At 34.6% G+C, this 14,248-nt stretch overlaps 1 protein-coding gene across 1 annotated transcript; it reads right to left on the bottom strand.

The window, feature by feature from the left end:
• Positions 1-1,277: 1,277 nt before the first annotated feature.
• On the bottom strand, positions 1,278-13,983 carry LOC134267353 (glucoside xylosyltransferase 2-like). The gene is made up of 7 exons (XM_062749573.1): positions 13,784-13,983; positions 12,780-12,945; positions 10,496-10,624; positions 3,713-3,905; positions 3,437-3,586; positions 2,753-2,925; positions 1,278-2,254 (listed from the first exon to the last, which is right to left on the bottom strand). The coding sequence occupies exons 1-7, from the start codon at positions 13,981-13,983 to the stop codon at positions 2,111-2,113; spliced, it is 1,155 nt and encodes a 384-aa protein (XP_062605557.1). The 3' UTR covers positions 1,278-2,110.
• Between the last annotated feature and the right edge of the window lie 265 nt (positions 13,984-14,248).

Below are 14,248 nucleotides of genomic sequence, written 5' to 3'. Positions count from 1 at the left end.
TTTCAGTATATAAGCAGAGCTCCCCCCCCCCCCCGGTACCCCTGGCCCAGGGACCTTGAAATTCACAATTCTGGAAGAAGATTCCTTGCTCATCATAGCTATATAAGGTAGTTTATCTGTTTATTACCCAGAAGCAAAGAAGAAGATTTTCAAAGATATAATGTATTTTACTATATAATCATTATAGAGCCCCATCCTAACACTAGAACCCCTGACCCGGGGCCATAAAATTCACAATTGTGGTAGAGGCACTCTTGCTCATCATAACTATGTACTTAGTTAGTTTATTTAATACCCAGAAGCAGAGAAGAAGATTTTCAAAGAATGAATGCATTTTCACTATATAATCAATAGAGCCCCAACCTAACACCAGAACCCCTGACCCTGGGGCCATAAAATTCGCGATTTTGGTAGACGCACTTTTGCTCATCATAACTATGTACTTAGTAAGTTTATTTAATACCTAGGAGCAGAGAAGAAGATTTTCAAAGAAATAATGCATTTTCACTATAAAGTCAATAGAGCCCCACCCTAGCACTAGAACACCTGACCCTGGGGCCATGAATTTCACAATTTTGGTAGAAGACTCAATGCTTATTACATTCATGCCAACAGTTTGACTGCTTGATGTCCAGGAGTAAAGAAGAAGATTTTTAAAAATTTCATTAATTTTAGTGGTTTTGGCTCCATCCCTCAGGCCCCAAGGGGGCGGGGACCATTAAATTCAAAATTTTTGTTCCCCTTCACCCATAGATGCTGTATACCAAATTTGGTTGAAATTGGTTCAGTGGTTTCAGAGAAGAAGCTGAAAATGTTCCCAAATTTAATGCACTTTGAAAATGTTTTCAAAGTGTGTTGATTTTGTCCTAATTTTAACGCACTTTGAAATTTTTTTTCAAAGTGTGTAATTTTTTCAAAGTGCGATGCCACAGTGGTTAGATTCCATAGGGGTGCAGCTTTGCTCAGGCAATACTGATGATCTGCTTTTGACCTTTCAGTCCTGATATGGTGGTTTCTTTACACCAAGGAAATCTTTCTGATATTACATGGTCAAACATGCATTATAATGGTATCAAACTACAATTGAACTTCTGCATCTCATTCTGTAATATGGTGTAAATTGAAAAGACTTGAAAGTTAAAACGATTTTCATTTTATGCCCTTTCCCTTAATATTTTAATTAACTGGATATCTCATTTTTTCCATTCCCAAGGGGTTTGTAAATAACAAGGTTTGGCTTGAAATTTTTGTTGTCTAAAGAAACTTGACATAAAATAGACTTTTTGTTCATACTTTATCTGGTATTTGTAGGGGAACACAAATCACTTTTGTTTACAACTCTGTTTAATTTCATTAACAAAATATCTTTATAAAGTCATTTTCAAAGCTATTTTTACTTTCAGGCAAGCAATGGAGTCAACTGAATGTAATGATTTTCATATCTTGCAAAAAAAAAAAAAAATAAATATATAAAAATACAGTATCAATCTGTCCCAAAAATAATCATGCAAAATGTTAATGATATACAGTAAATGAAATGAATACATAGCTATGTTTCAGAGACAATTCAAAACAATTCAAGCAATCTGTCTATAAAAGAATATCACATTCAAATATAAGGCTGAATCACTATCAGCCAATCACATGTAATCTGCAAGAGACAGTACAATTTTCCATGTCATATCTTCTGATGATGTATCTCATAAATAAAGGCAAGCTTGTAGTCTAAATAAAAAATGTTCCCTCATAGTAAATTGACACCCCCCCCCACCAACCCAAGAAATAGCTGTAATAATGTAGCCTTCTTTATATTTTTAACAGATGATTTTTTAAAGAGAGGGTTTCCTGACCAAAACAGATAAAAAATACAAAAAGAACCCCCCTCCAAAAAGAACTCATTAATAACTAGATAGGGCTACATTATTGAGCCACAAGAAAAATACAATGAAAACAAACCTAGTTGATTTTCATGCTACTACCCCCAACTTATTTTATATTTATGCCCATACCACTGGAAGGGAAACCTCATATCATTGAATCTTTTTTTTCAAAATTTAAAAAATCTGTGATAACAGCCAGCCTTGCAACCATTTCTTCAGAATCAAGTGAGTCATTTTTCAGCATGATTAACAAATTGAGCAACTCTGGTTGAAAATATATGTCTAACACGTCCACATGGCGTCTTGGATGTCGCCTCAAGTTTCTCTTGAAGAGGGGGAAGGAGGGATGTCTTCATCTTCTGATGGAAATCATACTGCAAAAAAGAGAAGAAATGACACTGTCTATGTGGAGGAAAGAATTATTGATGTTGTTACAAGCATAACAGTGGCATTATTCACAAATATTTTTGGCATAATACAATCAAAATCCTGTGACAATTAAAACAAAAGACAGTCTTTAAAAATTTTATTTTCCAAATACACTTGAACTTCATTATCTCAAAAAGAAAACAAACAAAAAACATCAGTGTGTCAAAGTGACATGGCTGACCCAGCCTCTTTTTTGTTTTACCTTTTTGTTAACCTTGTTATTTCAAATCCTTGGATATTTTAAAATCTATTATCTTTGTCCTGATGTGTTTGAGATAATGAGGTTTAACTGTACAAATATATGTTACACTGATGTTTTTAAATTAAAAATACTTCAACATATCTTTAACTCTTTTATGAAATTTACTTCAGATATAATAAATTTATGTTAAAATTTATGTCAAAATCAATGTCACTTTTTTTATCTCAGTGGAGTCACTTACTTCTTTAAAGGCTAAATAAGCAGCTTTAAATGCAGGTTGTTTATCATTCTGCATTGCTCGTCGATTACCGTGAAGTACATATGCCCCACTTCGTTCTGCACCTGTACACACACTCATATACATACAGTGATCAGGTCTGTAGTTCCATTCACATGGATAAACATAAAGCTCATCTGTGAAAAGAAAATTGTTCACATCACCATGCTATTAGAAAACAGATATATGTATGTGTGATCTTTGCATAAGTAAACTAATATTATATAATTTTTATGCACCCAGATTGATAGATCCAGGCATATATTTTTTTGTCCTGTCTGTCTGTTTGTCTGCAAACTTTAACCTTCCCAATAACTTTCGAACCATGAAAGACAGAGACTTCATATTTAATATGCATACTCCACTAATGAAACTCTTTTAAATAACACCAAGGCCAATGACCTTGTGACCTTGACTGTGACCTTTATGCTAAAAATAGCTTTTTTGAACCTTATGCATAACTTTTGAACCATGAGAAATAGAGACTACGAATCAAGTTCTTTCAAATGACACCTAGTTCAAAGTAATTACTTAGAGATTCTATGGGTGCTTCTTGAACTTCATACTTATGTATTTATACTTTGGCTCACACTCGCAGTACACGCTGTACAGGTACATTGTTAAATTATTTCTGAGATTCGCCCTCACCTGGATGAAAGTGAAAGTAGATGTTAATGAGATCCTGATCTCCCCAGGTTATTTTCAGTTTGTATTCTTTGTAGTAATTCACAATGGATGGAAGCCAAGTTGAGTTTCGAAGCCTTGTTAAATTCATCAACATTACACCGGAATTGACCCCTGAAAAAGTGTTGAAAGAATACTTGTCTAGTATTATTTTAAAGCAGTGTTCTATTTTGGGGTACGTTTATTAACATATTTGAAACTCGACTGAATTTGGCCATAACATGAAGATTGATTTTTTACCTAATTCTCCATAATATGGATGCCTAGCAAATCTATTGTACCAGCCAGTCTGTCTGTCTTCACTCTCTGGAGCCAAGGCAACCAGCTGGGTACTGTTGAATCGGGTAAAATGAAACCAGATTTCCTCCAGAGGAGACAGAAATAAAATATCTGTATCAACATACAGCACAGAATCCACATTGGTTAAGAGTGACTGGAAAGGAAATACTTAAGTTTTAAATATACCTTTTTGTACTACTTTAACTTCAAGTATAATTATGTTTACATAACATACAGAAAGGCATAAAAATCAAGTTTTTGCTTGATCTTTAACAGACACCATCCCCCTGACCTCACAAAAAATACTAAGGGAAAGACAGACACATTTTACTTTCCTTACATTAATGAAATTGCTGAGAGAATTCTAATTTAGCTAAAGCAAGATAATTGCTAGTGATTCTGTGAAGATAATCTTTGCTGAGAAACAGATGGGCTGGATACATATTTATATTACAAGTAATGCCTTATCAATGAAATCAAAATAGAAAGCAGAACTGAAACTAGTAGTAGTAGTAGTAGTAAATTTTATTTAAAGTCGGACTACATACACATAACAAAGAACATGAGCTATAAAGCTCTTTTACCGACTAGAAACATAAAACATATTTATAATAAAATGTACATATATACACATAAGAGCACAGTTATCACATTAGAGTTCATAAAGACAGAAATTCATTTAAACACACAAGTGTAACCAAAGACATTGATAAACAGACATAAAAAAGAAAGAAATAAAAGACAAAACATTTGAGCAACACACAAAGAAAAATAAAAGGAGTCAACATAAGAAAACAGCAAGTACTTAAAACAAATTTCATGCACACGTAAAAGGAGGAAAGGTTTAGAAAGCACAAAACTGTAAAAAAAAAAAACTAGAACTGTCCAATAGGGACAAATACCCCCCGCTGGGTTTTTCAGAGAAGGTGCCAATTCAAAAATACTTTATGGATCTAGAGGTGTTCGCAATTTACTTACAAAAATTTGCAGTGAAATATAATTGCTCATCATGTTTCTTAATGAATGAAACAAAGGTGCAACCAAATGAAACATCAATACTAATACATTGTAATTCCATTGTAACATTATTTTTTTTATTTAATTTTGTAATTTCTGCATTAAAAAAATATATTGCAATTATGTGTTATGTCACTCTGCAAACTGATTGTTGAAAAAAAATCATATTATACAAAATCAAATTAATCTTGATAACTTTATATCAAATTCAATTGAAAACTAGGGCTAATTGTAACGGGGACCGTTACAGATGTTCCCCAAACGCTCCCCAACTCCCTTTTGGTGCCGTATTCCCTGTAAGCGCTATTAAGTAAGACACACTTTATGCAATTTAGACTTAAACAACGTTTTCCCAGAAGAATGCAAAATGTATTTAAATTTTAGCATTGCACGCGTGCTCATCTGAATGCATGTGCGTAATGACCACATCATCTTGTCTACACTCTATATATATTTTAATACACTTAATAACAAATCAATTAATCCAGAAGTATTAGAAAATACACTCATTAAAGCGTATTTTAATATTACTCATTTCACATGCACGCACGTGCATGCACGTGCATGAGGACTATACCTTCTTGTAGGAGTCTATTATGTCTGTCTATGTTCTAAATCCCATCCTGTTTGGTTGAAAAACAAGGGAGTTATAGCCATTTACAGTTTTAGCCAATAAGATTGCAGCACACGTGCATGCGCGTGTTTTCACGACAATTGTTATATATCATATTGTAGTACATCCTAAAGTATGTATATATTTTAGATTTCATAGCATTTCGTCAAAAAACAAAAAAGATATTGAGATTTTTGTTTCAGCCAATCAGAACGAAGCGCACGTGCACGTACGTGCATGATGACCATACCTTCTTGTAGGAGTCTATTATATCTGTCTATGTTCTAAATCCCATCCTGTTTGGTTGAAAAATAAGGGAGTTATAGCCATTTCAAGTTTAAGCCAATCAGATTGCAGCGCACGTGCATGCGCGTGTTTTCATGACAATTTTTATATATAATTTTGTAGAACATCCTAAAGTATGCCTATATTTTAAATTTCATATTATTTCGTCAAAAAACAGAAAAGATATTGAGATTTTTGTTTCAGCCAATCAGAGCGAAGCACACGTGCATGCGCGTGAGTTCGTGCTAATTTGACAGTGTCATATTATCTACACTATTAATATATCTTTATATGATGAGTTTCAAATTATTTAATTAAAAAATGTAAAAGTTATAGCGATATTAAGTATATCGGTCAGTTCACTCATTTCACGCGCACGCACGTGCATGCGTATGCGCGCAAAATGACCTTCGTTCCGCACACCTACACTACACACCTATTAACCCTAAAAAGGTTTTAGCTTAGTTGGGTGAACAGTTTCTGAGAACACTCGCGGACAAAAAAGTACCGGAGAAGAAAGAAGAAAAAAAAGAATAATAATAATAACTAGAGCAAAGCTCGTTGCAAAGCAACGAGTAGGTCTTCCGTCCGGTTTTGACCGGAAGTGCCGGAAGTGACGGAACAAAAGAAAGCAATGAGCTAAGTAGTCTCCAGTGACTTTATAATTTCAATTTTGCATTAAAACCTTCAAAATAGGCCATTTTTTGCTACTTCCGGTTTGACCGGAAGAGACGACGACGGACGGAAAAATTACTTTTTATGCTCCCAGAGACAAATGTAACCCAAAAACTTGTCAAGAACAGCAAATATACGAGTTTTTCGACTACTTCCGGTTTGGCCGGAAGTGACGACACCGGACGTATTTTGACGACTTCGATAGATTTAACTTGACATTTTGAACAACTTTGCTTCTTTGACGTATTACAAATTCTCAATACTTTTTGAGATATAAAGAAAAAACTTTCGGCCCCTTTAGGCCCTTAATTTTAAGGGCTAGCCCTTTTTTCGAGATATCGTTTGAAAGATCTTTGAATTCTACACTACTTTTGTTCTACATGCTTTAACAAAATATGTCTAGGTAAAAAGTTATAGTAGAAAAGGTGTTAAAAATTTTGAAATTCTTGATAGGACTATTTTCGGGCCATAGCGAGCGTCGGCACTTCGTACTTCCGGTGGTTGCGATATACGAAATTCACTTCTCCAAAGGTTGCTCTAGCATCACTAAAAATTTCATGCTTCTGTGTGAAGTGCTTTTTGAGAAAACTGCCGGACAAAGTGACCCTCTGAAAATCACTAAAACGCAAAAATCTCAAAACCGGAAGTGACGTCATCAAAACAAAAAAATATATATCTAGTTTTTTCCATGCCCTATCAGTCCTGAAAGTTTCATGAAAATCCACCAAGCCGTTTTTGAGAACTCGCGTGCACAAAATCGGTAAGAAAAAAAACAATAATAATAATAAAAATAGTGGAAAAGAAACCTAAGAATAACAGTAAGGTCTTCCGCTGAAGACGGAAGACCTTAATAACTAGTGCTAATTGTAACGGGGACCGTTACAGATGTTCCCCAAACGCTCCCCAACTCCCTTTTGGTGCCATATTCCCTGTAAGCTTCATTAAATAAGACAACCTCTATGCATGTGAGATTTTAACAACATTAACAAAGAAGTGTACAAAAATCATTTAAACTTTAGCATTGCACGCGTGCACATGTGAATGCATATGCGTCATGACCATATCATCTTGTCTACATAATCTATATTTTTAATATACTGAATATTAAAGTATTTAATCCAAAATTATAAAAAAAAAAATTCGCTCATTCAAGTGTATGTTTGATTTTTCTCATTTCACGTGCACGCACGTGCATACATGAGCATGGTGACCATACCTTCTTGTAGAAGTCCATTACATCTATCTATGTTCTAAATTCCACCCCGTTTGGGTGAAAACTAAGGGAGTTATAGCTGTTTAAAGTTTCAGCCAACCAGATTGCAGCACATGTACACGCACGTGTATGCATGTGCATGGTGACCATACCTACTTGTAGAAGTCCATTATATCTATCTATGTTCCAAATCCCATCCTGTTTGGTTGAAAACCAAGGAAGTTATAGCTGTTTAAAGTTGCAGCCAATCAGATTGCAGCGCACGTGCATGCACGTGTTTTCATGATAATTGCTTTATTTCATGTTGTAGGATATCCTGATGCATGGCTATGTTCAAAATTTCAAAGGATTTCGTCAAAAAACAAGAAAGATATTGAGACTTTAGTTGCAGCCAATCAGAGCGAAGTGCACGTGCATGCGCGTGAGATCTTGCTATTTTCACCATGTCGTCATGTCTATACTACTAATATATCCTCACATTATGAGTTTCAAAGCATTTCATTTAAAAATAGAACAGTTGTGGCTATATCTATTATATTGGTCATTTCACGTGTTGCACGTGCACGCTCTTGCAAGCACGTGCGCGCAAAATGACCTTGATTCCGCAAATCTACATAACATGTCTACTAACCCTAAAAAGGTTTTACCTACATCGGACGAGCAGTTTACAAGATCATTCCCGGACAAAAAAGTTCCAGGAAGAAGAAGAAGAAGAAGAAAAATAATAATAACTAGCAAAGCTCGTTGCAAAGCAACGAGTAGGTCTTCCGTCCTGTTCGACCGGAAGTAGCTTTCATTTTCATTTTTAACAAAAATGAGAAATAACGCCAAAAAATGGGTTGAATCATCTAAAACTATGTTAATTAATGCAAAAATAAGCCATTTTTTGCTACTTCCGGTTTGACCGGAAGTGACAACGACGGATGGAAAATTAATTTTTATGCTCCCAGAGACATATGTTACCCAAAAACTTCCTAAACTCGGCAAAAATACGCGTTTTCCGACCACTTCCGGTTTTGCCGGAAGTGACGACGCCGGACGTATTTTGAAGACGCCAAAAGCTTAAGCTTAACATTTTGGACAACTTTGCTTCTTTGATGTATTACAAATTCTCGATACGTTTTGAGATATAAAGAAAAAACTTTCGGCCCCTCTAAGCCCTTAATTTTAGGGGCCAGCCCTTTTGACAAGATATCATTTGAAAGATCTTGGAATTCTACACCTCTTTTGTTCTATATGTTTTAACAAAATATTTCCAGGTAAAAAGCTATCGTAGAAAAGATGTTAAAAATTTTGAAATTCGCGATAGGTCTATTTTCGGGCCATAGCGAGCGTCGGCGCTTCGTACTTCCGGTAGTTGTGATATACAAAAGGCACTTCTCCAAAGTTTGCTCTAGCATCCCTCAAAAATTCACACTTCTATCTTCAATGGTTTTTGAGAACATTGCCGGACAAAGTGACCCTCTAAAAATGACAAAATCGCAGAAATCTCCGAACCGGAAGTGACGTCATCAAAACAAAAAAATATTTATCTAGATTTTTTGATGTTCTATCATTCCTGAAAGTTTTATGAAAATCGATCAAGGCGTTTTCGAGAACTCGCGTGCACAAAATATGTAAGAAAAAAAATAATAAAAACTGTGGAAAAGAAACCTAAGAATAACAGAAAGGTCTTCCGCTGAAGACGGAAGACCTTAATAATAAGAAGAAACAGAGTAAAAACAATATGTTCCCCAACTTCGTTTGGGGAACATAATAAGAAACCGAGTAAAAACAATATGTTCCCAAACTCCGTTTGGGGAACATAATAAAGAGCTGGTCATCCAGTAATGAAGTGCTTTGACAGACAATAAATTACAATTAAGAGAAAAAGAGAAGAGAGATCTTTAATTCTTGTGCCTGATTCCCAGGAGATTACACATGGTTGATAATAAGATGCCTTAACGTTCAACTTCCCACACCAAACTCATTAATTTATCTTTAACTGGATGCATGTCCAGTCATTATTCCCAAGAGATAAATTAAATTACATTATCTTCTGTGCAATGTAAAAACTGTTTTTAACACTTGATGATGTTTCTTTTTTTTAAAGTTTATATGAGTAGTTTTAAGCTGTAGTATTTTTGTACAGATATTCTAGATTCTATGTCTCAAACCTTATACATGAGCCCAAAATGAACAAGTCAATTAAAATAAAACCTGTAAAATGCAAAAAAATGAACAAAAAGAGTTGAAAATTCCAATTGCACACCTTCATATGGTGAATAATAAGTGTACAAATTTTCAGATTAATCCTTGCAATAGTTTCTGAGAAATGGTCTGGACAAAACCACAAAATAAAAATGAAAAAACACCTGTAAAATTCAAAATAATAATCGAATCAAGATGAAAATATCAGGTGCACAACTTCATATGGTGAATAATATTTGTACAAATTTTCAGACAAATCCTTCCAATAGTTTCTGAGTAATGGTCCGGACAAAATCTCGTCTACAGACAGACCGACAGACGGACAGACGGACATGGTGATTCCAATATACCCCCCCTAAACTTCCTTTGCAGGGGGTATAATAAATAAATAAATTAATTAATAATATCTTAAAACGATCATCTATAAAACTAAAACATTAGGTATGAGGCATAGAAGTCTGAAGTCTGCAGGAGCTGCATTTACAATTTAGTTCTCCGCACCAAGTTGAGATATAATTTGAAAATTGATTATATGAGGAGAATTGCCTGGCTTCATTGGGCAGAGAGTTCCAGAGCTTTGCTGCCTCATACCTAAATGAGCTATCCATATTCCATCCATAAAACTCTGCATTTTATTTTTAAACTTTCAAAAACATAGAATTCCCCAAACAGAAATTTTTAACTACAGCTATGTATTATCTCAAGCTGGAATTGATTCTTTCAATTATTTCTTTACAACAAATATACTTACTGGAATGAAGAGTCGTTGAGAGGCACAAGGTTTAAAAAGTTTCTTCCACTCATTATTTGAATCAGGGAAGGTTATACCATACAAGTGGTATTCAAATTTGCTTTTAGCTATACTTGGCCATGATGCAAGCTGTAAAAAGAGATCATAATAAATATTCCAAAACATAAAACCTCATTTTTCAAATGAATAAAATAAGGGGGGTCCCATAATATCGAACAAGAGGCCCATGGGCCTTATAGGTCACCTGAGTATCCTGTAATTGAATCTGATTCGTGTTTTAAACATGAGGACATGAAATTCACAATTTTGAAAGAGGCACTATTGCTTATCATAATTATACACTTAGCATGCTTACTTTGGTTACTTAATACCCAGAGGTAGATCAGAGTAACAAACAGAAAATTCATTTCAACTTTGTAACTACTTGTGCACCCCTCCCCACAGGAACCACTGACCCTTGGGCAACACATTTCAAAGTTTTGGAAATTTTATCATGAATTTTATTTCATCATAAATTGTTGATTAATATCAAAGTGCAGATTTCAAAGCATTAATTTATATTCAGACTATGTACCCTCCCCCTCCAAATACCTCTGACCCAGGGGCCTGCAAATTAACCATTTTGGAACAGGCAGCTTTCTTCATCATAAATATATACTTAGATCATTGGCATAATATCCAGGAGCATAGGAAAAGATTTTCAAAGAATTCTTGCATTTTCATTATATAAACATTAGAGCCCCACCCTAACACAAGAAGCCCTGACCCAGGGACCATGAAATTCACAAATCTCAGAGGCATCCTTCCTCCTCAAAGCTATGTACATAGTTTAATGATATAATACCCAAGCGCAGAAAAGAAGATTTTCAAAGAAATAATTCATTTTCCCTATATCATCTTTATATCCCCGCCCTAGCACTAACACCCCTGACCCTGGGGCCATGAAATTCACAATTTAAGAAGAGGCAGTCTTACTCAACATAACTTGCACTTGGTTAGTTTATTTACTGTATAGGGGGAAATGAACTCGCGGTGTTAATATTCGCTATATTCACGGTGTTGATGAAACCGTGAATTTAAGAAACAGTGAATAAGTTTTCAATAGGTGTAGATAAGGGAGGAATCTTTTATAATATACCAATTCCGCGATTTCAAGAAACCGCGACAGTGTCAAAGAAGAGAAAACCGTGAAAATTACAACCCGTGAAATTAATCCCCTATACAGTAATGCCCATGAGCAAAGAAGAAGAATTTCAAAGAATTTACGCATTTTCACCATATAATCTATGTAGTCCCGCCCTAGCACTAGAACCCCTGACGCTGGGGTCATGAAATTCACAAATTTGGAAGAGGCAGCCATATTCAACTTAACTATGCATTTGGTTATCTTATTTAATGCCCAGGAGCAGAAAAGAAGAACTTCAAAGAAATAATGCATTTTCACTATATAATCTATTTAGCCCCACCCTAGCACTAGAACCCGTGACCACAGGGCCATTAACTTCATAATTTTGGTAAAGGGCTTATCATGCAAACAGTTTGACTGCTTGATGTCTACGAGTAAAGAAAAGATTTTTAAAGATTGCATTAATTTCTGAGGTTAGCCCCAGGCCTCAGGGGGGCAGTCACCATGAAATTCACAATTTGTGTTCCCCTTCACCCATAGATGTTATATGCCAAAATTGGTTGAAATTGGTTCAGTGGTTTCAGAGAAGAAGCTGAAAATGTTCAAATGTTAACGCATGATGCAAGTCGCATGACGAACAACGGCAGGCGAAAATGGATAGCAACAGGTCACCTGAGTTTACTCAGGTGACCTAAAAATGAAATATCATTTTATAATTTCGAAATTATATGTACACAGGAGTACAAACATTAAACAGTTTGTGTACCTTTCTAACTCTTAGAATTTTTGGTTATTATAGTGCTTCAATACGTATGTGAATACATAAATTTCTATCTTAATTTCCAAATATACTACAACTTCTTTGTTCCTATGGAAAAAACAATAAAATGAATAGACAAATTACAAGATGCTGTGAAATCACAAATTTTAAGGGAGGGGGGGTTAATTTTCGTTGTATTTGAGGTGTGAAAAGACCCATGAATTCATGTCCATCATGAAAAGTAAAATGTGACATAACTACTCAACAATTCTACATCCAAGAAATCAATTCCCCATAAACCAAGAACTTTTCCTCAAACCAGGAAAATTTGACCTCACAAAAATATGTGATTTTTCAGTACATGAAAGTTACTGTAAATTTAAAAATTCAGTAATCACCTGTTGTTGCAATGAGGAATGAAGATCATCTTCAGCGAAGATGTGGATGATGATGTAGCGTTTGGTGAAGAGGATGGCAGACTTGATGAGAATGATGGACTCGTTACCACGGTCACCACAAACAACAATAGACAGGTGGATACTCTCTCTCCATCTCTTGGCTTTCCTGTAAAACATTTTCTTATTTTTGGATGTTGTAATCATTTAATTTCTATAAAATACTTGATTCTGATTGGATAAAAAATTCTTTTGATAACTACATCAATAAAATCTAGAGTTCGCTTGTACTAAGCAGTCGGAACTACTTTGGCAGTCTTTACATGTATATTCCTGCTTTCAGATTACTTTTTGAAGGAACATTTTACTATGAAAAATATTTTCCTGAATTTCGGAACCTGTCCCTTACGTTCCTGACTTATTTTCTACTTTCGTTTCATTTTGAATTATCCCCTTTGCTAATCAAATCGTCTGCACGCCGACAAATACAGTTATGGGAAAGAACTTACGAAGGGAAGAAATCATTTAATCAGCATACTTTAAGATATCTGGTATGAAACAATAGAACTCTGAAAAATGTTTTATTATGCTACCAAAGCGGGGAAAACCGTACCAAAGCGGGGAAAACCGTAAATCTGTTAAATCTTGGGAAATGAATGATCAAGAAAAGCGACGCATTGATGAAGTTTTCTGTCCAAATTTTTTCTTTGATACATCGATCAACATGATCAAAGTAAAAAATATTACTTTCATTTCTTAAATCATTGAAAAAAGTATGTTCAAACATATGGATACACGTACATTAAAATACCAGTATCGATTAGACTTACAACTAAATAATTGTTTACGTTCATTTTGAAACTTAAAAGTTAGAACTAAATGAATACAAAGAATATACCGAAAATGATTTATTTAAGTAATTGTCATGAAAAAGTCTTCTAAAATTCGTGAACTTTTGAATAAGAAATATTTCTTTAAAAAAGTGGTCACTAAATGAAACTCCTCACTTTTCTAGTTCAGCCTTTCTTAATTTTTCTTCAGCACTGATCTCTGCAGTTTTTCCTGACTGATTTCCAACACTGCTGTCATTTTCTGGGGACTGATTTGGGATAAGTTCATCATTTTGTTGATGGATCAGATAGAACATACAAACAGCAATGACAACAATGACTGTCAGACCTAACTTAAAGATCATCCTCCGCCTCATCCAGCATTGCTTTGTGGCACCTTCTCCTCAAAATTGTTAACCTGTGGGGAAAAAATATAAATTTATACAGTTTAGTTTATGTCAATTGATATGCAGAACGTTTAATTAGAGTGGGTAGAGTTTTTTTTTTTACCCAAATAAATATTTTGATGTATTAGTGCATTGCTTGTTTTACATGTATAAACTGATGATGATACAGTTAAGTGCACATCAACATTTAGATAGAATGTTCTATCGTTAAAATGATAAATGTCCTACGGACCCG

Source organism: Saccostrea cucullata, unplaced genomic scaffold, assembly GCF_032062105.1.
Source record: "Saccostrea cucullata isolate Sc308-1 unplaced genomic scaffold, CSIRO_AGI_Scuc_v1 ctg9944, whole genome shotgun sequence".
NCBI classification, from domain to species: Eukaryota; Metazoa; Mollusca; class Bivalvia; order Ostreida; family Ostreidae; genus Saccostrea; species Saccostrea cuccullata.
Note: the sequence above shows the minus strand (reverse complement) of the source record. Positions and strands in the feature narration are given on the sequence as shown.

Coding starts and splice junctions, on each gene's coding strand:
- LOC134267353 (XM_062749573.1), bottom strand. CDS start 13,983: ATGAGGCGGAGGATGATCTTTAAGTTAGGTCTGACAGTCATTGTTGTC. Junction 10,625..12,779: donor ATTCCTCATTGCAACAACAG/GTGATTACTGAA, acceptor CTCTTTTTACAG/CTTGCATCATGGCCAAGTAT. Junction 2,255..2,752: donor CTTATTTAGCCTTTAAAGAA/GTAAGTGACTCC, acceptor TCTTTTTTGCAG/TATGATTTCCATCAGAAGAT.